Source organism: Maniola jurtina, chromosome 12, assembly GCF_905333055.1.
Source record: "Maniola jurtina chromosome 12, ilManJurt1.1, whole genome shotgun sequence".
Lineage (NCBI taxonomy): Eukaryota > Metazoa > Arthropoda > Insecta > Lepidoptera > Nymphalidae > Maniola > Maniola jurtina.
The window spans coordinates 12,710,968-12,738,730 of NC_060040.1; the positions used below are offsets into that span (position 1 = coordinate 12,710,968).

General features: G+C 36.7%; 1 protein-coding gene across 3 annotated transcripts in view; it reads left to right on the top strand.

Moving 5' to 3' along the window:
* The window catches only part of LOC123870222 (protein TANC2), a 300,070-nt gene that overhangs the window by 65,835 nt on the left and 206,472 nt on the right, over window positions 1-27,763 (top strand). For all 3 annotated transcript variants that reach the window (XM_045913431.1, XM_045913433.1, XM_045913432.1), the window contains one exon: window positions 15,352-15,933. In XM_045913431.1, coding sequence (XP_045769387.1) covers window positions 15,465-15,933 — 469 coding nt within the window. In that variant the 5' untranslated portion in view covers window positions 15,352-15,464. The remainder of the gene's footprint in view (window positions 1-15,351; window positions 15,934-27,763) is intronic.

Sequence of the window (27,763 nt, forward strand, 5' to 3'; positions counted from 1 at the left end):
TTTTTAAAAATTGATTTGAGTTGTCAAAAATAATATAAAATTATTAATTTACCTAATGCAGGTAGTTTGATAAAATCGATATTTGGCTCATTCGATGTCATACAATCTGTTGCTAGGAGGCCAACAAGATTGAACTTGCATAAATACGGGTGTTTCGAAGGTTTTAGTTCAGTCTCCTTCTGAGATTCGGAGCGATATCGCATATTTTCGGTATTTGGATTGTGAACTGAATAATTAGATGTTGTGATAGCAATCACGCTCTAATTAAATTATTTATTTTGGCATTAGTTTGTTTAGATTAAAACTCTCGGATAACCTTACACATTAAACTTGTGTTTTTTTGTGTTGGTTTTGGAGAGGACATTCCAATAATTCGATAAAAATATTTAAATAATACCTGCTTTTCTGAGTGACGCCAATAATTCAGAAGCGGGACGTGTCTCACGTTGTCTTAATTTCGCTTTGGTATCTTTTTGTAAACAACCCACATTTGATTATTTTTATTGAGTTTGATTTGGTGATTAAAATTTTTAGTTTTTTTTTAATAATTTAGTCTTTTGTGAATTGGAAAGTAATTGCAATGAGTGGTTCAGATTTTGTATACATCGAATGAGAAGTTAGTCGTTTGGATTTATTGTTGACTTGATATTAAAACTGAGAGTTCGGCAGTTCAAGGGTAGGTTTTAATGATTTGACGGAGGGCAGGATAGCCCATGATTTCGATTTGACTTAGGGCAAGGAAGCCCGCGACTGACATGACAAGATTGATTAGAAACACGAGGACGTGTTAAATTCAGGACGGCCGAACTGTAAGGTTATTTTTAAAAATTGATTTGAGTTGTCAAAAATAATATAAAATTATTAATTTACCTAATGCAGGTAGTTTGATAAAATCGATATTTGGCTCATTCGATGTCATACAATCTGTTGCTAGGAGGCCAACAAGATTGAACTTGCATAAATACGGGTGTTTCGAAGGTTTTAGTTCAGTCTCCTTCTGAGATTCGGAGCGATATCGCATATTTTCGGTATTTGGATTGTGAACTGAATAATTAGATGTTGTGATAGCAATCACGCTCTAATTAAATTATTTATTTTGGCATTAGTTTGTTTAGATTAAAACTCTCGGATAACCTTACACATTAAACTTGTGTTTTTTTGTGTTGGTTTTGGAGAGGACATTCCAATAATTCGATAAAAATATTTAAATAATACCTGCTTTTCTGAGTGACGCCAATACACAGTAGATTTAATTTCAAAGATAAATATCGGCCCGAACGTATTTCTCGAAGCTAAATTTTCAAGTTACAGCTAAAATTTCCGCGAGAAGCCGGTTAAAAGTATTGGTTAAATTGATTTAAAGGTCGTTACCCGCTCCAGAGCACAGTACCAGCCAATTCTACAAAAAGCAGAGCAGCCAGCCCTTCGACGCGGGGAGAAGCTATGTATCACTATTGCAAAAGTATCGGGCCCACTGGATCATAACAAAAAACATTAGTGCGTGCAACCGTGATACTGTGTTATTATACATAGGTGTGTTGTGGTGTGTTAGCAAAGTGCGCATGATATATCAAAGGATTGTTCTATTTTCTATCATTTGCCTTTGATGGCTTTCTTGTGCTTTTATTATTTTTAAGGTTACCATACAGAAAATAATATTATTATTTTATCAATGCACCGAACTACATTGAACTACAACGCCCCTCGCACACACAATAATCAGCTACATCTTATACATGAGACTAGCTATTGTCAGAGAGTTCAGGGTCAGGAACCATCTGTAAGAGCATTTTCAGAATATCATTATATATTATATATCAATATCAATATATTCAATATCATTAGTTGCGGAGTTTACCCCCTACCCCCACATACAGACTTACAAATTTTACATCTTTGTAGAGAACGGTTTGTCAACTTCTGCTCGTGTAGCTTGATGTAACTTTATTACAGCTCGATAACTGGCAAGAGCAGGTTATCTTAAATAATCTAAATTGGTGTTTAATTTTAACGTTTACCTAATTTATGACCTGCAGTATAAAGAGCTAATAGTATGTGCAATCTTTCATATAATGAAAATTCAACTGTAATGGAAAGTTTTTTAAGGAGTATTGAAATTATAAAATTAGTACATATTAGGTAATTTAATAAACTTTAGTACGTATATTAGGTTTGGTATTGCAATATTGCATACATGGTAATGAAAAAATCTAAAAAAACCTTTAAGAAATCCATGCAAAATGCCTTCTTACCAGATTGCTCTTTTTAGCATTTTTTACAAAGTTTTCGTTGCGAAAACTTGCTCCCCTGACATGGCCCAAAATCTCTACCAAATTACTATATCTCAGTCAAAGATTTCACAGGGTTTACTTGTAAATTTCGTGAAATTTCCCGCGCAATTTGGAGAAACTACGTCAGAAAATTTTCACTTACACAAGATTTCCGAGACGCACATAACTCTACGAACTTCACGCCTCTAAAGGACAAATTGTGGTACAGGGCGGGAATGCACGAAATCTTGAGGGTTAGGTATCCCAGGAATGCTATATTATACGGAGGCTGTACTAGGAACATTTGCATTCCACTGTCGGAAAATTTAAATAATGCCTATCCCTTAGGCTGAGGCCTGAGTAACGAGAGATATTACACGTAGGTACCCACACTCTGAGAAAGATATTATTGATTTAGTTTTGTTGTCATAGAAATTATGACGTCATAACAAATCTAATACAGTACAACCAAATTAATAATGCGCATGCAGATCCGATCCGATCAGATATTCCGAATCATTGAATCGTAAGAGCCCTAAACAATGCACTTGCATTTTGCACCTTGTCATAAACAAATAGGAGTCAATATCATGTGTATCATACGACCGTTGCCGAACAGTGACGAAGATTTCTATGCGCATTATTAATTTGGTTGTACTGTAATACGGATATGACAATCAAACATCAAGTTAAGATAAATCTATGGAGTTTGGTACAAAAAAAGTAGCAAATCTGATTCTCTAGACCAGTGCTGAACGTCGTGGGTCCTGACCCGGATTCGCTTTTCAGGAGGAGATCCTCCTGAAAAGCGAATCCGGGTCAGGACTCTTATCTAGGAACTTATAATTTTTAGGGTTCCGTACCTCAAAAGGAAAAAGAAACCCTTATGATCACTTTGTTGTTTGTCTGTCTGTCTGTCCGTCCATCCATCCGCTCGCCCGGTGGGAGATCTTCCTTAGCTTTATACTAAGCCCTAAGCCTTACATTACAAGGGTTGAGTTAGGTGAGGTGATTGACGTGATGTAGGTCTCCTCCTAGTTTCAGAATTCTTAAACTCTAACACAATCTGTTGACCTCTCTTCCTTCTAATTTTATTACTAGGGCTTTATCTGAGAATTTTCCTAGAATTTTCGTGGTTTTCTTGGGATAATAATGCGGGTGGCACCCAGATTCTTCTGCATACGACTCAAGTAAGGTTTGTATATCTAATTGACATTAGCTAGGTAGTAGATACATATCATGACTGATCGCCGGCTCACTACTGAGCACGGCTCTCCTCTTAGAATGAGAAGGGTTTGACCATAGTCCACCACGCTGACAGACTTCACACACCTGTAAGAACACAACACCTTCAAGAACACAACAGAAGAAAACGCACATATCAGGATTTTTTTTTGACGTGACAACGTCTTATAATTCGATAGAGCCGGCTGCACGCACGAAAAAACATGACTCATGCGGCGTTACCTCGCTCTGAGGCGTTCCATGTAAGGCTTGAAGTGCAAGCGAGAGCGCGGAACGAGCGACAAAGAAGCACAATCGGCCTTTGTTGTCACGTTCAACTATCGTCAGTAAACCGACTTTACAGACAACCAATTTTTTTAAAACAAACATAACTTGAAAAGTTAGAGGTGTGTGCTCGAAATCGAACTCCCGACCTCCCGTATAGGAGTCGTACATCTTAACCACTAGGCTATCACGGCTTGATACTTAATATACCTACCTATAGGTATTATCCCTGTCTGGATTCTAAATCGTAACAAATAAACATAATTCTAAGACATGGCGGTAAAAGCCTGATGAATAATAAAGCAGCACTTAACGCCTTCGAGGTTCGCGAGACGTGTCTGGTAGAGTTTAATGAAATGTCGTCTCCTTCGAAACGTATTTACTAGACTTGTGGGTAGAAATACGAGATTTTACCAAAAAAACTCGCTACCCGACTACGTAAAACCTAGTATTTTTAACCCCCGAGCCAAAAAGAGGGGTGTTATAAGTTTGACGTCTGAATCTGTGTATCTGTCTGTGGCATCGTAGGTCCTAAACTAATGAACCGTTTTAATTTAGTTTTTTGTGTTTGAAAGGTGGCTTGATCGAGAGTGTTCTTAGCTATAATCCAAGAAAATCGGTTCAGCCGTTTGAAAGTTATCACTCTTTTCTACTTACTGTAACCTTCACTTGTCGGGGGTGTTATAAATTTTTAATTTACACCTGTTACTAATTATGATGTAATAGGGAAGAGGTCCATGTGATATGTCGTCTATCCACTTAAGGTGCCCACGCACCACAACTGCACTGCAGCGGAACTGTGCGTCGCGTCAGCGCCCCGCACGATATTCTCTCCAGCCGCGACGCGCGTACGTCACTGGAGAGAATATCGTGCGGGGCGCTGACGCGACGCGCAGTTCCGCTGCAGTGCAGTTGTGGTGCGTGGGCACCTTCAGTGAGGGGTCTTCTAATGCTCTTTGCGGTGCGAGGTCGCCATTCCTTGGGACCTTAGTCGGTTACTTAACGAACCTCCTCATTTCTGATTTGATTACGTAGAGAAATTCCAAGAATAGCTCTTTCCATCGGCTGCAGAGTGACTCTGAGCTTTCTTATGATTAGCAACCATATCTCGGATCATATAATATTATGAGGGTAGGTATGAAAGCAGCCTAAATGTTATAGGTAGTTACATTGTCTATGTATTGTATATTCATATATTGTAAGATTTCGTTTTTTTTTTTAAAAAAAAAAGAGCAACTGTTGAGTTTAGTGCCGGCTCTCCTTAGTAGAATCTGCTTTCCGAGTCGATGGCAACGTCTTAAAATATCATAAGTGGCACAAACTGTCCTCGGTATGTGACATAAATTCATTTCATAAAGTTAATTTCTTTTATATATTATATAGTAGGTATTCAAAAATGCCAGCGTGTTCGTGTGGTTTTAATAAAAAGTTGTACCAACCGTGTCCAGGATGCAAGCTATCTCGGTACCAAATAGATGATGCCCATAAGTTCATCCACGTGGGTTTAGGTTTTTAAGAGTTCCGTGGAAACTCTTTGATTTTCCGAGACAAAAGTAGCCTATGTCCCTCCGCGTCCCTATGCAAACTATATCTCTGCTGAAATAAATCAGTGCATGCCTAATGCTCGTGGTTGATTAACACTCCTGGCAACCCACACTGTTCGAAGACTTTGGTCATCAAGCATTGAGAAATTTTTTAGTCGCAGGGAATCGCTGTATTCAGGCGTTGCAAGACGTTGGCGTGTGGAAGTCCCTTACAATACACCTATGTCCAGCTGTGAACGTTTATTGATTGAATTCATTAAATTATGACCAAATAAAGCTTTATCTTTCAATAATACCTACCTGTTACAATGAACTGCTACTAAATTATTACGAAACGGAAATTTAACCACGCAGCTGTGATTTGTGGCGAAAATTGCGCCGAGTTTAATTTAATAACGATTCAGTTTCGCCAAATATTGCAATATCAGATTTTACGGCTCCAGACTCAGTATCAGTCACCTGGTAATTTAGTAGTCGCACCTATACCTACTGGAAAAAAGTGAAGAAGAATAACATCACTAGGTATCCAAGTGTAAATTAAAAATGTATACACCCCTGACAAGTGAAGATTACAGTAACTAAAAAAGAGTCGATAACTTTCAAAAGGCAGAACCGATTTTCTTGGATTATAGCTAAGAACACTCTCGATCAAGCCACCTTTCAAACAAAAAAAACTAAATTAAAATCGGTTCATTAGTTTAGCAGCTACGATGCCACAGACAGATACACACGTCAAACTTATAACACCCCTCTTTTTGAGCCGGGAAAATATGCAAGAGTATGTTTCGTTTTGATGGTTTCTCCTTCAACCACACCGCAATGTCAGAGCAATGGATCGACGTAAAATTACATAATTTGTATTTTTTTTTAAAACTGTAATCATCACTAATAATCCTCTTTCCCCTCCAACTAAGCGTAAGATTGTACTAGGAGTAGGTAGGTACGACAATAGTGTAACAGGTGAGATTTGAACCGCCAACGACATTTCAGATTTCAGTCCACACAGTCCGTTGAGCTATAGAGAAAATTTACAAATTACGGAATTCAAATTTTTGATAATATGATTAATTTTAAAATCCAAAAAAAAAACACTGTAATAATCATAGTTTTAATTTTAAGTTTTCTCTTCTAGTGCAGTCCTCACTGACTCCTTTTTAACACGTTTTTAACTCGCTTTCTTGTTTATTAATATAAGCCCGAACATTTTGCTCACATAAACGTATGTATGTATTCATTTCCATACAAAAGTTTAATTCGTGCCTTCCACATTCGCACTTTAGCTTTGTCGATTGTTTGCCATAACCCCGAAATACACAGATGTAGAGTTAATATCTACTGGAAGGTGAAAAATATGTTTTGAGAGTAGTCAAAAACAGAAGACAAATATTTATGATTAACTTATGCCCGTGACTTCGTCTGCGTGAACTATACAAAAAAAACCCTATTTCACTCACTTATGTAAAGAAATATCTCTTATCGGATGTAGCTGAGTCATAATAGCTATCTCCGTACCTTTCAGCCTGATCCGTCCAGTAGTTTGAGCTGTGCGTTGATAAATCAGTCAGTCAGTCAACTTTTCCTTGCATATACTTAGATTAGACACAATTGTGTTTTACTAGGTAACTTTGTTTTTATCTCTGAACTAACAGCTAACTTTTTATCCCAATTCATTTTCCAATAAGTAAGAGTAAGGAAGAGAAAATATGTACAACTTTAAGAGAGAACTTTCACTAAAAATATCCTCTAATTCGGTTTCAAGATTAAATAACTTATTAGTGAAATGAAATTAATTTAAATGTTATTATTTCATGTCTAAGGATAACTTTTGCCACTTTTGATTATGTCAGGACTTTTACTCATATTGTGACTCTACCAAATATAAAACTCATGGGTTATTTAGTCACTATTCTTTTTAAGAAGTAAAATATTACAATATGTAGGTAAATGTTAAATATTACCTACTCTACTTTGTCGGCTGCTGAATGCAAAACCGACTGCTTCCATGCAACTTTGTCATTAAGAAATTTAACTCGACTTTACAAAAAAAACTATACAGTTAGGGTAGATATCTAAGCCTAAGGCTGCATAGTCTCAAAATTAGTTGATCTCCAAGAAACCAGTGGCTCATCAACTTCCTCGCATGCTTCTAGCTGATCTAAGTCACTTCCATAAAATATAAACCCACAGATCAGCCCAGTAAAATTTATTGTCAAAACTTGGGGTAATTTATGTTCGACAATAAGTCAGGGGGTTACCCCAAAAGTTTCCAAGCCCACTTCATTATTTGGCGTGCTATTTAATTTATAGGAATCCGGTCGCTCCCAGCATACCTGAAAGGGTTATTTACTGTATTCATTAATTATTTTCTTGTACATGAACGAGATTTACATCTGCGATTATGATCTTGTATAGAGGACTAAAGAGTGCTTTCTTGAGTAGCACGTGGCTATATTACATAAAAAAATTACGAACATTACAATAGACAAGACGTACTTTTTTATCAAGATGTAGGGTTTGTAGAATCAGAGCTTGTATGTAGAGTTAAAAAATAGTTATTCTGATTTATGAGCATACCTAGATAATCGAGAGATATATCGATATGTGGTTAGTTTTAGATCTTGAAATAAAAATAGAAGTTAGTCGCCGGGGTAATACAGATTTCAAATAGAGGTGTCAAATATGGTTACATTTACATATCTTAATACTAACGCTAGTTACTTAAAAATATTGAATATTTTTTACGATAGAATATATTCCTAAAAAAAAATAAAAAAAAAATTGAACTTCCCTTCATACTTTTACAGGCTTAGGACTGTCTAGTTCACACACTAGGCGTACTTAAAAGTTCATTTAGGATCACTTTGTTGTCTGTCTATTTGTCTGTCCGTCCGTCCGTCGTGTCTGTCAAGAACCTAGACCTACAATCATGAAATTTGGCAGGCAGGTAGGTCTTACGTAGCCTAGTAGTCACCTGTACAATGTACATTCTAAAACAGATTTTTATTTAATTGTACTTCCCGTTCACCTACAATCATGAAATTTGGCAGGTAGGTAGGTCTTATAGCACAAGTAAGATACTATACCAAGTGCAGTATCATATGAAAGAGCTTTACTTGTACATTCTAAAACAGATTTTTATTTATTGTTTCATACGATAATGATAAAACTTTCATACGGCTGAATCGATTTTCTTGGATTATAGCTAAGAACACTTTCGATCAAGCCACATTTCAAACAAAAAAAACTAAATTAAAATCGGTTCATTAGTTTAGGAGCTACGATGCCACAGACAGATACACACGTCAAACTTATAGCGCCCCTCTTTTTGGGTCGGGGGTTAATAAACAACTGAACACTTGAAAAGAGCAACCGCCGAGTTTCTTGACGATTCAAAAGCACTTGTAAAATGTAAAAGTTTACTTGAATAAATATACCTACCTATATTTTATAGTATATTTATTAGTACAGCTACAAGGTTACAGTTACAAAAACAAATAATAGGTTCTCGTTGTTAGCACCCTTCCGATACAGAACCCTGAAAAACATAGAGAAATCCCGAACTTAAGAAAGTAGGTACAAGTTTGTCAATAGGTACATTGAAAATATTATTAACTATGTCAATTGAAATTTTTTTTCATCACGCTAAAACAGGTACAAAAATCTAACAGGCCAAGCACGCCGAAGCTATAACGGACACTTGGATTCTATGGCCACCTTCCAGCTCCATCATGAGATTCTGGATATGATCTATATTCACTCTAAAGTACTTGTCAAGGCAAATCCAACGAGACCAAACACGACCGAGTTACCCTGTTCAGAAGTTGAGAAATTTTATGCCCACCCGGTTCCATCATCAAACCACCGATATGGTACCATAATTATTGCATTGTAATCGAAGTTAAATATCTGATTACTGTTTCAAATTTCAACTCAATCGGTTAGAAAAACTAATCTGAAGTTGAGTTGCAAGAATTAACCACATAAACACTAAGTAGATAGGTATTTACTACTTACTACTTAAAAAGAAAACATAGTAGCTAATTCATACGTGTTATAAAATAATGCACATATTTCCAAAAACATCAACTAGCACTTTACGTACCTAACTACCTAACCTATAAATAATAACTAACGCACGACACAAATCTATCTACGAAAAACGAAACAATTAATTATCCACATTCAAAATAATTATCGACACTCACGTTGACAAATAAATAAACTGCAGTCCTGATTTAATAGAATACGAAAACCTAGATAAATAATTTATTCTATCGCAGTATTCCACATTCGAACCAATCTCGGGTTAGATAGGCAAAATACTAAAAATGATGTAACAGTTACGCAATATCCAATATTTTTATTATTACTGTTGTGACTTGTGAGTTGTGACGTAGGCGTAGATCGTAGCTGTATCTTTAGCAAACGCCTCGTCAAATTTAAAAGCAATTCTAATGCTAGTAAGAATTTCTATTTTTTTAAATTAGGTACTATATTTTGTAATCAATATGGGGTTTAATGAAAATCTAATATCCTGAATATTTTTCTATATTGAATATGTATTATAGATAAATTATTTTTTGACACCACTATTCAAACAAACTGTCATAGAAATACAATACAAAGCCAATCTAGACATGAACCTGAATGCAATAATCGCCCTAACACAAAGTCCTTTGATGTCAAACCTGCGCCTGTCGTTGAACTCAGCCTTTGCCAGAACAATCAAGAACTATGATTGCGAAATTAAATTATCTACTATCGTACTTTGAGATATTTATCTGAAACATTGATTGTGATTCGGCTAGCAACTTTTTAACTAAATTTTAAATTTAGATAAAATAGATAGATGTGGTTAGAATTTAGATGACCTAAAAACTGATTTTTCAGTAATCAAATAACTTTTATCTGAGAAGTAAATTTGAAGTTTTGACAGTTTTTGTGTAAGACGTAGGAGGAAGGCATCCATAAACTGATAGCTCATACATCGTCAGGTTTACTGAACGCCTTTTCAAGTCCTCTGCAAACTTGACCAGTAAACTTGATCGTCTATGGCCAGAGCAAAACCTAGCTGATACTAAAATCATTTGTGATAGGGGACGATTGTCCAAATGAAAGCGATGGTATTGCTACGGGTTGACATCAAAGCGTTTGGCGATGGACGATAATTACAACTCCACTTTACATTCCAATTTCCTGGAATTGGAATTTTACCAAGTGAAATTCCAATTTGGACGTCTTGCGGCATGCCTCGGTTACATATCAAACGACTCTTATGACTGCTAATTGTAACGAAATCTAAGTATCACAATTTCACCACACCACACATAAACCACCACACCATGGTGTTTGTGGTTCACCACATTCGATGTAATTGTAAAATCCTAGAGGAAGGAGAAGGGCGCCAAAATCTAAAGTTTGGGTAAGTTAGATTAGAAAATAAATATCCATTTGCCCGGGCACTTAGGTTCTATTGGGTAATATTATCAGGTCACTAAAATATGCTCAAGTATTCTATGATATCACTAGATTTGTTTAGTGAAATAGTCTAATTGTCGTTTTAACATCGCGCAGGAGTTAGCCATAAGTATCTGAGGGATATTGCCAAATCCCGGTTTATGCCATTTCGCTGCAACATATGCACGTGTGTCTGTGTGTCCGTCTATCACAGCCAATTTGCTCCAAATCTATTAGAACTATTAAGTTGTAATTTGGTAGTTTCCGTGACTCGAACACGTACGTGTCGTGTCACGTAAATTTTGGATATAAGAGACACTTTTGGGAGGCAAATTAGAAAATTAACAAAAATTTTTATATACATGCAGTATCCTCACAATGTTAAAGCACCTTTACCGTTAAAGAAAGTTATATTTAACTGTTTAAAACGCACATAACTCCGACTAGTTAGATCCACGATTGAACCCCGGACCCCCGAAGAAGTCTTTAACCACTTGGCTATCACGGCTTTTTACCTCTACCTCTCAATATTTACGTCTCATATTGTACAATCTGTAACTTTAGCTTGCACTTTTGCATGCCAAAGTTGCATTTGCCCCCAGCACAATATTGTTGAACGATAACTACCAGCCAATCAGAGGCGAAGAGGCGAAGTTGAACACCGACTGTCACGACTGAATACAAGTTGTACCTTACAGGTGGAACTGATGTTTCTAAAGTAGATTTAGATATTGTAGGGGATTCTCAGTAGTTTAATGTAGAATAATCTCTAAACTTTGTTATCGGTAGACTGGTAAGCAACTATTGTAGGTACCTGCCTATATTTATGTTTTGCTTTGTATATATTTTCTGTACTTATTTTATGATGTACAATAAAAGAAGGTATATTTATTCATTCGTTCATTCATTTAACTAATATAGTAGAGATAAAATAAATTCTAAATTCATAATTATATAAATCAAATATAGACCTATATTTGATTTATATAATTATGAATTTAGAATTTATTTACATCATTCGAATATTATACTTACCAAGCGACAAAAAAAAACAATTTTGCTATAATATTTCAGCGTTTATCAAGACAATCGTAGTCGGGTTTTAGTTTTCAACTTTATCTTGTGAATATATGATTTGACTTTGACTTATCAGTTAGGTAGTAAATAATATATCAAACTACTCATGATTTGGTTTCATATTACACATTTTTGCAGCCTGAGGGAATAAATCGCAACTAGCGGCCAACTACGGAGTTTGGCAACTAATGCCAACCACAATTTGAAACTGAAACTTTCGCTGCCCGTGCCCCCTGGTAATTGTCGCCCGTTCGGCGTGCGCTTTGAAATTTTTACGCTTTCTGAATTTTTAGTACGCTAACTTTAGCCATTTGCGCATTGATGCAATGCGGTCGGGTTCTGGGAAATCTAATAGAGATATTGTCCTACGTAATATTTGTATTTAAAATATTTAAATCTGTTATATCAGACAGAGGTTTAGTATGTGAGAGGCCCGGAGTTTCATTAGAAGCTGAGTAGTTTAGGTACCTAACAAGTCTACATTTTTATTGTAAACATTTTTAGCGCGCTAACTTTAGCTATTTGTGCATTGATGCAATGCTGTCGCGTTCTGTAAAATGTAATAGGGAAGTTCTTAGTAATAAATTCATAGGATAGGATAGGAAATGGCAGGATTTGAACCTGAATCTAGCCAGTGGCACCTAGAGCACCTTTGACCACTAAGCTACGATTCACTTCCCATAAGTGACCACTTGGCTACGGTTTACTTACCATAAGTGACCACTTGTCTACAGTTCACTTACCGATAAACTGTGGCCTATAATTGATCAAAGACGCTCTGAGCGCGATACCCAGGGAAGATGTTTTTTTCCAAAAATTCCACTCGAGTGAAACAGGAGTAAATCAACTAGTTTGTTATATTGCTATTGTAATTAAGTTACGTACTTTTTGCACACGAACCGTGGTTTTGTATATTCCCTTTGTGGAATAGAACAATGTAAGCCGGACTGCACAATAGTTGTTAGTAAGTTAGTTTAATTGCGTCTAGCTAATGTTGGTGGACGGCCAGCGGTTATATTGCTGCAATTTTGGAAGTTGGCAAACTTTTTGTCGTTCACCGAGTCGGTGACAAATTGCACCTACCTACGCATACCTACAGACAGAGCTATACCACAGTTCACTGCAGTTAGGGAACTTCTTACCAAACGTCGAGGCTTCGATGTCACTGGTAGGCGTGCAGGTAGCCCTAATGTAGCCATATTTCTATAGTTTTACGTCACCATAGCCTATTCAGGATCATACCGAGAGTTCCATCACTCTCGTTCACTCTGACCATCCCAATCTAAATAAACATGAATTGGATTTGTTATCACACTGTGACCTGAAAAGGTTTTGACGTGACAACGTCTTATAATTCGATAGAGCCGGCTGCACGCACGAAAAAACATGACTCATGCGGCGTTACCTCGTTCTGAGGCGTTCCATGTAAGGCTTGAAGTGCAAGCAAGAGCGCGGAACGAGCGACAAAGAAGCACAATCGGCCTTTGTTGTCACGTTCAACTATCGTCAGTAAACCGACTTTACAGACAACCAATTTTTCCTTCAATCACGCCTCAACAGAGCATCCTTGAAAGGCCGGCAAAGCATTGGTGGTTCCTCTGCTGGTGCTGCGAATGTTCATGGGCGGTGGTAAGGTAATCATTTAACATCAGGTGACCCGCCTGCTCGTTTGCTATATGTATAAAAAATTTATACATAAAAAAAACAACGCCTCGCGATTCACCCTGAACGAGGTCTAATTTCGCCATTTAATTTAGGTAGAATAAATATAAAGCTGGTTTCTATTAATATAGAGAGAGAGCCTGCGAGGGCTAAACCTACGTTATTTTATAAAAGCTAAAAATGTCTCTGCGCATTGTTTCCAAGACGGGGAGGTCGATGAAGTTTGGATCATGGCTTTGGTAGATAACAGGTAATAAAGATGTATAAAATCTTTCGTCAAAATATATTCATCCATACTAATATTTTAAATGCAAAAGTGTGTCTGTCTGTCTGCTACCTTTTCACAGTCTAACAGTGTAACCGATTCTGACGACGAAACACAGGGTTAGTTTATATCCTGGGGACGGACATAGGCTACTTTTTATCCCGGAAAATCAAAGAGTTTCCGTGGGATTCCTAAAGACCCATCCACTTAACCGATTTGTATGAGATTTCGTACCAAGTAGCTTGCGTCCCTGTAATCGAAATAGACAAATTTTTATCCCGGAAAATCAAACAATTCCCACGGGATCTATAAAAATCCAAGCCCACGCGGACGAACTCGCGGGCATCCTCTAGTACTCTATATTTTCTTCGGAATAGTATTAGAATCCCTGCTAAAGCCACTATGATCCAAACTTCATAGACGCTGATTGTTTCTCCCTGTGTTGAGGGCAATGCACAGCGAAACTTTCAGCTTTTATAAAATAACGAAGGTCTGACCCTCACGGACTCTTAGTCCAATATATTGTCAGATATTTAATTGCTCGTAGCGATTTAATATCCTGCCTGGAATCCTATTCCAATATAACAAAGGACAAAGGCAGAGTTATCCGTGTGCACATAATATACCTACCCTTTTAGTTTCCTGTTTCTCGCGGTCCATTGCTTTTCAGAGAAGTACATAACAATTTTAAATACTTATATACTTACATTATATTGCTCGGAAAGAGCTTGTTTTCACGGCTTTCAAAACTATAAAGTTGATTTTTACCACTCTTGGGCAACAAAAATATTACCAGTACCGCAATATCGTAATATAATATAGAAAGAAAGAAAGAAAATTCATTTATTCATCTTGTTAGTACGTTAGTAGTTTTTAATAATTACTTAATAATAATCGAAAAACTTCCTGCACCCACATGGCACAAGATGAAAAGGCTGAAATATAAGTACTTAATATTTAAAATGGCCAAACAGAAAAGCGATTTCGAGGCTTCCTATTCTCCTCCTATAAGGCTATAAAATATTGAGGTTCGGGGCACCTATTTTTTATTTTAAATACCATACCTAACTATTTCCTATTTATACCTTACATAGATTAAAACTCTCTCAGCTGACACATTAAACAAAGAATCCCGCGAGCGTTTGAAATAATTAAATAATAAATAATTTTATTCTCCCATAAAAATCCCTCCTGGATAGGTTAAAGTTGGCAGAAAATGCAAGGAAAATCTTTCCTGAAAAGCATTACAGAACACTGCCATCTATGGTGTAACTAAAAAACTTCATTGTCAACCCGTCACGCCTTAAAAATTTCAAGCTATTGTTGAAACAGGACATGCACCTTAGTACAAGCGTTTTCTACTAGATGGCGCTTTTAATACTTTACTAAGATTAAATATAGATGGTGCTGTTATTTATAGTAAAAGGAGTAAAAGCTTTTTCAATTTACCTACTGAATAGAATTGAAAGCTTTTATTCGATTTATATTCTAGAAAATAACTCTTGGGATTGAAATTCAACTACTTACCAAAAATAATAGTTTAACATATTGTTTTCTATTGTTTCAGATACAATCCATCACTCTACTTTAGGCGCGAACGAACGAATAATTCCACATGACTTAGTCAACTATTAAGTTCCTAAAGCTTAGCATAAGTTAGGTAAAGAAAATTACTAAAAAATGTATAATTCGAACGAATTCCTGCACAGCGCGGGTGTGAGCCGCCACATGCAGGCTACAGGGGAAACGCCGTCGCAAAAAACTAGTATGAAACGTCGATCCTGCGAAGTCCCTTTAGGGGACTTACTAGGGTCTAATAACTTCAAGGTCTCTTTGGGGGATATTACGAATGACGGCCCCAACTACGATTGCCGGTCGCTTAGATCCGTAAAGTCGGAAGATACTCGATCTTTACGTTACTATCGTCCTATAGATAGTCGCAGTGTAAAGAATTTTAGGTCTTCTTTAGCTGACATATCCGCGTATTCCTTATCCCGTCCGCCGAGTTACGATCAGCTGTCGAGGAGGTCTGTGGTAGAGGGTCCGGATGGGCAAGGGATCACGTCGAGCATCGAAGGGGTCCTGTGGTCCGATGAAGAGGAGAACGAGTACTTCTACCATGAGAATATCACCTCTGCTTGGAATCAAGGTAAGTTGTTTTAGAGCTAGCCCGCATAGCGAATAAAAGCAATTCTGTAACACTTGCAATCTTGAGATCGGGCATCCATCACTGCGAAAAGCGTGGGAAAAATCGGCTTTTTGAAAATAGGAAAACATTAAGTACCTGTAAATAAACCAAAAAGTGCCCCTGTTTAGAGTTCCGTACACATAGAGTGCTAACGGAAGCCTATTACTTAGTCCCCGCTGTCCGTTCGTCCGTCCGTCCGTTTGGTCTGTGTGGTAGGTCAGCTTAAATACAAGAAAAGTCGCGAGCATTCTCTAGTTTAACATAACAACATAATAACCCGCCTACCTACCTACGTTCGTAATGATAACATCTCCAGCTAAACACAGGTTCAAATTGTACCGGTAACAAATTCTAAACCGGTCATTATAACCGATGATCACAAATCAGTGATCAATGAATGAACTTACTCATTTACATAATCACTTCCCACGTAAAGTGTCCTACAAATAGCCCGTTGGCTGTGAATTATCTTTATTGTGGGTAACTATAGGTATATTATAGGCATTTTTACATAAATGTTAACCTTAGGGTTAAATAGGATTTATTGAGATTTTATATTTTACTAGCTGACTCGTCCCAGCTTTGCTCGAGTGGAATTTTTGAAAAAGCCTAAGCTTAACCTAAAGTCAAAATTTTCATGGATACATACCTAACTTGGAAATAATGAACTTCCATGCAAACTTTCAACCCCTGTTATTTTCTGAGAATTTCCAAAAATCTTGAATCACGTGTTTCTTCAATTTTATCCATAAGCCTAAATACCAATTTTTAAGAGTAGATAGGCAAATAGGTACTGTACACCAAACTAGAAAAAAAATACCGGTCAAGTCGAGTCGGGCCTCGCTCTTTTAGGGTTCCGTACATTATCATGAATATTTTTTTTAACTAGATATTATTTAATTGAATTATCAATTCAATTTTCAATTTTGGATCAACGTTCTACACAAAATACTAAAATTACAGGTATGTGGCTCATTCTGTCTATGGGCTAGAGACTCGTGACACACGGACAGACAGATAGACAGAGAGGCAGACCGATAGCAGAGTGACATTAATAGGGCTCCGTTTTACCCTTTGTTTTAACGGAACCCAAAAAATTGATGCAAATTAATTTTGTTTAAAAATAACTAATTATAGTAATCAAATAAATATTTTCTTTATAGGCCAGAGAAGTTGAGTACCTATAGAACGAGCAACTATGTAGTTGGTTACAATTACTTAGTTCTAAGAGAACAATTCCGTCACGTGCCTCGATAAGAACCAATTGGAAGGGTAATTCCCTTCCAATGCTGGGCTGCTTACGACTAGGGATGTTAGCCACGGTTGTAGTCGGAGATTCAGTCGAAGACCCGTAGTCGAATTAAAGTCGAGGGCTGATGTCGAAGTCGGAAATTGCTTAGCAGGTCACAATCGTAGTCAAATGTTCTGAAAAATTAAAATATAAATTACTAGAATGTTATATGATTTAATTTGTTTGGTATTTTTAAATTGCCACGTGTCACGAGTCATGAGATTCTAGTCCGGTGTCGAACAAATTAAATATTACGTATAATATTATGTGTCTCTACATGTAAAAAAGTTAAGCGATATAAAAATATTACAATATTATATGTACTTATATCTCTACATCTTCAAAACTTAATTAGGCTCTCATTACCTACCTTGCCTTACTAACAACTCATTGCCTTATCAACACAATATTATTTGGACAGATTTTTCGCTGCTTCAGCATCACATACATATTTTTTAGGTATGAGCACAGTACGAGTAGGTATATGAAGTTAAAAAAGTTCTACCTACCAGCTCAGTAGCCCATACCTATGCAATCATTGAGTTTTCTTCGTAGCTCTTGCACCAAGGTTTTTTTAAGAATTGGAAAAATTAAAATTTTTATAAGCCTGGACACCCTTCTAGATCCTCTGCGATCTTTCTGATTGTAGAAAGTAGTTTACCGAAGCAGTTTGGAAAGTCGGAAAACGTCAGTTCAAGAATTCGAGGTCCTGAATCGAAGATTATGTCAAATATTAGGCTATGGTGTCGTAAAATCAAAGAAAAATAGGGCTACTTTAGGGCTACCTGCGTCAAATGTAACATACTAACATTTGACGCCTGCCAGTGACGTCGAAGCGTCGACGTGTAGAAGTTCCCTAACTGTTTTTGAACTGCGACTGTACTAATCTTTCATAGTTGAAGCCCCATCCCATCCCTAGCTCCAATCACAGCAAAAAGCTTGATCTATAACTAATAGCAGCGAAAGAAATCGCTCGCAATGTAAGTGTCACGACACACGACGCACGAGCTTTCAATCCGCGCATATTGTGGTTAATGGAAAAAGTAATTGGAACGGACTCTACTGGTAATCGTTTCCAGATAATGGAGGAGCGACTAATGAGACAATAAACTTGAAGTATGCCCTTTATTTTATTAGAAGCAATAGACAGTTTGTTATTCTTATTAGTAGGTATCAGATTTGAGCCAGATTTTTGGAAAGGATCATATTTTCTACAATTTCAATTGTTGTGATTGACTGAATTTATGCCATTCTTGTTACAACAATGCATTGTAGCTAATAGTGAGCGAGCCTCAACCAATCAGGGGTGATCGCGGTCCTCACACTAGCTGTCATTTTTGATTTTACCGTAATCGAGTAGCCGGTCTGACAAACGTATCGGGGTACGTCCTCGGGGTCTCTTTCCTACGATCTTACCATGAGTGATCTAGGAGTGACCATGAGTTTTCCAATAAGTATTTAACAGAGCTCTCTCCGTCACTTGCTTCCACTCGCTTCATACAATCGTAGTTCTAATTTCATTTGAATATTAAGCAACCAAAGTCTATGAAATTTTGCAGACATATTCTAGAAACTAATATCTGTGTCTGTGGTGTTTTAGATTTTTCTAAAAATATGTAGTTTTAAAATTACAGGGGCTCAAAGATTTGTATGAAAATTTTTAAGACCTCGTAACTTTGAAACCGAATATTTTAACAGAAATCTGGAAAACCACAGACATAGATATTAGTTTCTAGAATATGTCTGCAAAATTTCATGGACTTTGGTTGCTTAATATTCAAATGAAATTGGAACTACGATTGTATGAAGCGAGTAGAAGCGAGTGACGGAGAGAGCCCTCTTAAGTTGGCGTTGTTTCTTACTTACGATTTAATAAGTAAGTACTTGAGCGTGTTTCGCAGACTGCGTTCGAAGGGAGCTTTATTCTCATTCACAACTAAGTTGAAAGCTCTACTACTTTTTTTAATTGATTCATTAAATAATTCCTTTCTTTGGTTGCCTGGAAAAGATCGCTAGGTCGCGATAAGGTCGCCAAATTGTACCTACATGCCTATATTTTGTTGTGCTTTGTATGCGTTTTTTCTGTACTAAGTAAGTATTTTGCGGTGTACTAAAAGTGTATTCATTCATTCATTCATAATTCTATCTCTATCTACTACCTCATCTTCATAGATTTCCTGCTGTCAAGGCGTCACGCTAATCTGTATATCCTGACTTTTAATTAAAGGATCTTGTCTGTGACGAGCGCTACGCTAATGAACTTGTCTTTCCCATGGTACTTTGTAATTTGTATACAGATTATCCAAATCTGCTGTAACTTGGTGTGCATAATAAGGACATGCCGCCATGATGATGTCGTCACCGCCCACATGAATTTTTTTTATTATTAAGCCTTTATTTACTCCTTATCTTTAAGTACAATAGGTTTTCTTACAACTATCTAGCTATTTATTCTACAATTTTTACCTTTATTTTATGTTAGTTTTGTTAGTAAGTTAAATTGTGTTTTGTATGTGTGTGTTCATATGTTATGTTTTGTAGTGTTGTAGTGTAGAGGCCCACATGAAATAACAAGTGTAAATTAAAAATTTATAACACTCCCGACAAGTGAAGATTACAGTAACTAGAAAAGAGCTGATATCTTTCAAACGGCTGAACCGATTTTCTTGGATTATAGCTAAGAACACTCTCAATCAAACCACCTTTCAAACAAAAAAAACTAAGTTAAATTCGATTCATTAGTTTAGGAGCTACGATGCCACAGACAGATACACAGATACACACGTCAAACTTATAACACCCCTCTTTTTGGGTCGGGGATTAAAAACAAGATAGGTTCATACTAAAAAATAATAACTGCTTATTAAAAAAACGGTGTCCTAGTCACTAGGAAATAATAACCACTAGGACCTAGTGGTTATGATTTTAGCCTTCTATTCGAGGGGTGCGGAGTTCGATCCCAGGCTCTAACTTTTAGAAATTACCTACTCGTACCTAAGCACATTTTAAGATTCTAAGCAAATGAATAAATGTTAAAGGAACATCAGCTGTAGGTATGGCTAAGAGTTTCCAATTCCTCCATTCTTCAAGAACTGTGTGGTCTATCGTAAGTAAAAAAAAAACATATCTCTCCCTGTGTCGTATTTCAAGTATTTACTAGGATAATAATACGATGGGTTTCTATATAAGTATCTGGAAAAAATACTCTATGGAAGTCCACATACGACTCGACCAAGAGTATTTGTTCAACTCTTACGATTATTCTCAGATATTAGTGATAATAACCAGGATCGACAGCGTATAAATACTGTTTAAGGCACGAAGAACGCGATAAGGGGATCTCCAAGGTTGGACACCCATCCAGTTACTGAGTTGAGTCTACGTTGCTTGACAAGCGCAATCGAGTTATATGCACTATCCCAACTAGGCCACACGCCCCTCGAAAATGCCCAGATCCATCATTAGATATCGATTAAGTATCAGAGTCACAGGTAAAGCTAGTGGCACGGGTACACCTATAAAATCATTACCTATCTGAATCATTTCATCTATATCATTGAGTATACGTTAAATGGTAACCGGGCGATAGTGATCAAAGTGGCACAAATGCCTGCACCATCCTACAAGTAGGCTGACGTCATTACCGTGTCTAGTCTAGTCTATTGACTTATAGTCGGGTTAAGGCATAAGAGGTTCATTACTGAACTAGTACTAGTTATACTTAGTTAGTTATATTAATACTAGTTAATAGTAGGGGATAATAATCGAAGTGTCGAGTTGAAATCGAGTCACAATGGGACGATTCTAAAACTAACACAGATTGGCTACTTAAACATAATACCGGCTAGTAAATAAGGAGTAGGGAAAGCAACAAATAAACACGAGCGTAGCGAGCGCAAAAATTTATTTATTTTACGAAATAAGTTAAGAGAATCTACATAGTCTTTGCGGGAAGCTTTTGCAAATTCAAAGCGTGTCGTAAACGCCTTTTGCCTTGTAGATAGTTCGTATTTACAGGTGCTAACCTGAAAAAGGAAAAATAAATAAAATGCACTGTCCTTTACATAGGTCGAAGTCCCTTAGCTATTGCAAACTATCTATACTTACTATACTTGTACTCTACATGCGAATGCGAGGCCACTAATTCAACAACTACTGCAGGGCGATCGGCTAAAAATGTATCAATCATTAAAGGACAGCATCAATGTCAAAATATGGTATTTAGCCAATGGGATTGGCCAAAAACCATGTTTTGACATTGATGCTGTCCTTTAATGATTGATATATTTTTAGCCGATAGGCCCCCAGATTTACAGCGCTAACTCCGCCATAAGGATGATAAAAAACTGTTTCAGTTAACCTCGTAGACATGTCAAACCTAAAAAAGAAAAGACAGTTAAACGCAATGTCCTTTAAATAGGACCAAGTCCCGTAACTATTACAAAGTACCTATACTGTAGGTACTTGCACTCTATATGCAAATGCGGGGAAAATGAGGCCGCTAATCCAACAGCCACTGATTTACAGTGCTGCCTCCGCCATTAGGACGATAAAAAACTGTTTAAGCTAACGCGCCTTGACTGAGCTTGTAATGATAATCGGGAACTTGTCCTTTATAATGGACTAAACAGGTTCAACGCCTTTTAGGTTTGACTTTGTACTTTTTAAAGCTCGGTTGTAAAACCAGAAAAAGCTTCGTCCAGTCTTGTTTGTCCATTTCTTTATAAATCCCGACCCAAAAAGAAGGGTTTTATAAGTTTGACGTGTGTATCTGTCTGTGGCATCGTAGCTCCTAAACTAATGAACCGATTTTAATTTAGTTTTTTTTGTTTGAAAGTTGACTTGATCGAGAGTGTTATTAGCTATAATCCAAGAAAATCGGTCCAGCCGTTTGAAAGTTATCAGCTCTTTTCTAGTTACTGTAACCTTCACTTGTCGGGGGTGTTATAAATTGTTAATGTACACTTGTCTTATTTACAATTTTCTATTTATTCCGCTGAAACAGGCAAATCTGCATGGTGTAACATGCAGGAAAAGCCAGCCACCCAAAAAAACGCAAACGCACGTGTGTTTTGGAGAATTTGTGTGGTGCTGTGTGGTGGTGGTGCGCATTGCTTGCTTGGTGGCTAGCTTTTTCTGCATGTTAAGCGTGGGAGGGCGGGCGGTGCATGCTGCATGTTGCACCATACAGAAAAGACCATACAGTTAGGGGTGGAACTTCCAATAACCCTTTCGTAGTGAGTGCCTACGTTAAAAATAAATTAATGGCTAAACAAGTTTCTAAATCTAGCGACTTGCTGTGCCTTGATCAGTCAGTTAGTCAGTCAGAATAAGTCTTTTATAAAATATTGTAGCTTATTACAGCAGACCATGACTGTCCTATCACTATCACTTACGATATCATGGAAGATAATTTAAAAGCAGTACCTATCAGCTGATCACGAGGCTCAAGTATACATAATCACCTTACAAGCACCCATTATGACCGTGATAAACCGACAGACGCGCTTTCCTCGGCTTTCCAACACATATTACTATAAATAATAACGTTCGCACGGTTCACGTTAAATAAATACGTATCAACTTTCTAACAAGGCATCTTAGGTCTCCCACACACTTCATACAGTCTTAAGATTCAGCCTGGAACAAATTATTTATGTGTAGACAGTTAAACAGTGCAAATTGGTTCAGAAATCTCGGAGAAATCGGTGTACACACACAAAAAAAAAACAGGACGAATTGACCGTTTATAATACATTATGTTGTAGCTAATAACAACAGCAATCAACTACTAATAGAAGTTAAAACAAATAGTGAAATCAAACAAAAAGCATTTTAAAGTTGATTGTAGGAACATAATGCCCGCATTATTATATTTACTAACCAATATAAATAAGTTGAAAATTTCAGTATATCAATACTACTACATAATATTGATAAATGATAGGTTAATAAGTATAGATAGATAAGTGATAGATCTCTTCAACCGTGATAGCCGGAATTGTACAAAATTTTATTTGATTATAAAATAATCTAATAGCTAACTGTTGCACATGAACTATGTACAACGTAAATTATGATGTATAATATTATGTAGAGCATTATACGCATAATTTACATATAATGTTGTACATATTATATAACATTATGCTGGAGATTAAGAACCATAATATAATATGTACAGTATTATACGTACCATGTAATAAAAAAAAAAATGAAAGTCCAGGTACTAATGATTAACTATTTACCTAAAGAATTAAGAGGACTCTCTCCGTCACTTACTCCATACAATCGTGGCCCCAATTTCATTTGAATATTAAACAACCAAAGTCCATGAAATTTTGCACACGTCATATTCTAGAAACCTGTGTGCCTGTGATGTTTTAGATTTTTCTAAAAATGTGTAGTTTTAAAATTACAGGGGCTCAAAGATTTGTATGTGAGTTTTTAAGAACGCGTAACTTTGAAACCGAATATTTTAACTGAAACCTGGAAAACCACAGGCATCGATATTAGTTCCTGGAACGTTTCTACAAAATTCTATTGAGTGTGACTGTCAGTTGTCAGTCAGTATTCCAATGAGAGACTAACTACGTTTGTATGGAGCGAGTGACGGAGAGACCCCTCTTAATTTGTGACTATCATCTGTCGGGAGCCTTAGAGACAATTATAAAAATGTGTCCTATGCCATGTCCACTTTCACAGTAATTACGAGGTAATTAGATACAGTTACTTGGAATAGCACTACTTGAGGCTGCTTTAACACTTTTATAAATAAGATCTAGATAATATCTAGGTATTATAACACTTAGCAACTATCAAGATTGTTTTGAAAGAATCTACAAAGCTCTTTGCTTCCTCATTTCTACAATGAACCGCTAGGATTACTTTGGCATCTTTTATGGTCAACCGTTTTCATCATCTGAATATTTAAAAGAATTATTCGTCATTTATGTACATAGTAACTCTTTGAACTATTATAATATTATTATACTTAGTAATTAGATGATGCCCGTAAGTACGTGCGCGTGGGTTTGAGTTTTTCTGAATCCCGGGGGAATTATTTAATTTTCCGGGATAAAAAGTATCCTAGTGTCTAGAGGATTGTGAGGCTGGTGAGTGACCACTCACCAGGTACTCACCCACTATTATAGTTATCTGAGCAAAAATTATTTCGATCCGTTGCTCCGTTGCGGCGTGGTTGAAGGACAAACCAAAAAAAAACGTCATTTCGCATTTGTACATTAGTAGGGGTAGTATACACCAGATTAGCCTGATAAGGGGATTTAGAGTTACATAAGAGTGCAATGCCTATGTTGGGAGCATCTCTATCCACTATCAGCAGAGGTCTCCTCTCAGAATGAGAAAGGTGTAGACCATAGTACACCACGCTGACCAACTGTAGATTGGCAGTCTTCACATACTTTTGAGACCTTTATGGGGAAGTTTCAGGTATGCAGCTTTCCTCACGAATTTTTCTTCAGCGTTAAAGCAAGTGATATTTAATTGCTGTAAAAACTCCGAAAAGTTAGTGGTGTGTCCCCAGGATTGGTCCTATTTTCTTCATTCATATTTTATTTTTTCAAAACTCCAACTCAAATTATTTATTCAAGTAGGTATTATTGTACTCCTTTTGATGGTCAGAAATGATAGATTTGTAAGATGATATATTATAGTGGTGATAATTAATTACGGAAACTTAAAACTTAAGCTACGAGGGTTCCAAACGCTTCGGTCTGAGACTAGGCCAGGTCTTTCGCCGAAGATACGATTTTCCAGTGAAAGTTTTGCATGATATTCCGTGAATTTTGTATAAATCAAATGTTTTACTAGATGCAGCAATAATATTGCATGGAGAAAAGATTTGATTCGCCTCTCAAAAGTAACGTTAACCTATTTTGTTTACTCACAAATCTACACTCAAATCAAACGATTTTTACGCTTAATAAAACTAAAAATCGGGCAAGTGCGAGTCGGATTCGCACACGAAGGGGTTCGTACAAGAAAAACACTTATTAATTATTATTTTTACTTGTATGGCTGCCATTTTGAAAATTTTGTTAGGTAATATTTCCTATAAGTAATTCTATTAATTTTGTTACCATGTAAGCGGCATCCTTATGGTTCATGTACAGCAGCTGACAGACAGACGGTCGGACAGTGGAGACTTAGTTATAGGGTCCCGTCATGGTCCCGTTGGCTCGGGTAAGTACAGAACCCTAAAAATTAGTAAGCTAATAAAAGAATGAAGTATCGTTCAAGATTGATTCGCGATGTGAAAGCAAGCCCGGTTAAGCTCTCAAAATCTCAACGCTTTTTATTTTTTGATTTCACTAATTAACCACGCCGATTTAATCACTACATTTGTTACGATGACGGTGATTCGCTTACAGGCTTAGGCTGGTCGCACATTGGATACTATCACTTGAGCATCTAGCCTCTGTAGAAGTGTCTAAAGAAAAAGCTTCACTAGGGCAGCTTTGAAATGCTCAAATCCGTCTTTAGTTCGGACGCCCAAGCCGATTCTAAACAAAAAAGACTCACTTACTCACTCTCTCACTCACTCACTTACTCACTCTCTCACTCACTCACTTACTCATTCACTTGTCTTCTAAAAAGAAGAGATCGCGCACTTAAAAGGACATAGGCGTCCAGCTAAAGACTCAAATGTCTTTTATTTTGATTTCACTAATTAACCACGCCGATTTAATCATTACATTTATTACGATGACGGCGATTCTCCTACTGGCGTAGACTAGTCGCATATTGACTATAATATGGCATCAAGCATATCTCAAGAAAAAAGTTCTGTACGGCAATCAGCATGAAATGCTCAAATGTTTCCTTTTGGACGCCCGAAACTTCCTGGAGTGTCTCGATTGTGATCTCGATGGAAGCTGAGATAAAATTAGACACTCTGCTGCCCAAATAAACACTCAAGCAATTGAAGACTGCGTCGAGCCTTAATAACCATGCCGATTTCATTGCTACATTTGTTACGATTAAGAAACTGATTCTGTTCCGCTTGCGGTGAGCGTAATATTAGATCGGTGCATTATCAACTAATCTCTTTAACAACGATAGCATCTAAGGAAAAAGCTCAAGCTACAGCAGTTATAAAATTCCCAAATGTTTCTGTCCCAACGCCCAAGTCTGCTTCGAGCGTTGAAACTCGAAAGCTAAATATAAACTTGTTAAAATCAGATGCTCAGCTTGCGAGCCTGCGTTCAGGCGATAGCAACCAATGTGCATCCAGCTTTATGATGACAGCGAGTAATTCTCTCAGCTTAATTATACCTACCTTACTTTGTTTAATGAAGTGATGAAGGTACTAATTAATAATTGTGATGTTATAAAGAATGAGTGATTTGCTTTTTTACCTTCGCTTCCCTGTTTTTAATACGCACCTTCGGGATATGGAATTCCCTTCTCTCGCCTTTGATGTTCACGAGGTACCCTAATTTTTTTCTTAAAATTTAAATATACATACTTTAGTGGCAACCGGTTTTTTTCAACTAGGTATGCTAAATCAACTTTCATCTGTTCTGCCTAGTTTAGTTTGGCTCTGATACAGAGACAGACGGACTGGATGAAGTTACAAGAGTTCCTAGTTCCTACTGAACGCTAAAAACTTGTGGTTTGTAAGAATGGCTATAATTCGTTTTTCAATATGGTAATTTTCAAACATAATAGGCACGTCTAGGCGTCAGTAATCACATACGAAAACAATGCAATGTGAAACGACTCATAAGATCGACTCAATTCGATTACGAACACTCATAAACTGGCTATAATTTCAGCAATTTTTAGATGCAATTTTGTAGCCTGCTAGTTTCCTCTTTCAGCGCTTTTCATAATGAAAAATTGTTATAATGCATAACCTAGAATTGCTTCTTAAACTTTAGCTATTTCTAGGTGTTCTAAACTACAATAACCGGCAAAATGTATGTAGTGTAAAACTTAGAGAATAGGTTCGTTTTTATTTAATTATATTAATAACAAGCAAACAAAGGGGCAGGTTACTCGATATTAAGTATTGAGCGCAGTCTATGAACATTTGCAGCACTATAGAGGAACCGTCAATGCATTGTCAGCTCATCAAGTTGAAAACCCTATATTAAAACCTACATAATACATATGTATTTGTGTTGGTGCTACAACCGTTTGTCGGTCGTATCCTCTTCTACAATTTTCGATGTACGTCTTCTATGATTTTACTTTTGCTAATTTTCGCAAGTCTTCTTCCACGCAATCCATCCATCTTCTTTTCGGTCTTGCTTACGGTTTCTTTTGAAACAACTTAGAGAATTAAAAAATTGCAGAACTGTCAGCAACTTTTATAGCTCGTTTACGATTACTTAATTGTACTCAGTGTATTTATTCGTACTAATGGATGTTAAAAATTACGACATAACAAAAGTAGGGCCTATACATAACACTTGTATACATTTCCAATATTTAGACTAAGGCCTTCCATTAAAAGTGGCCTACATTTTAACA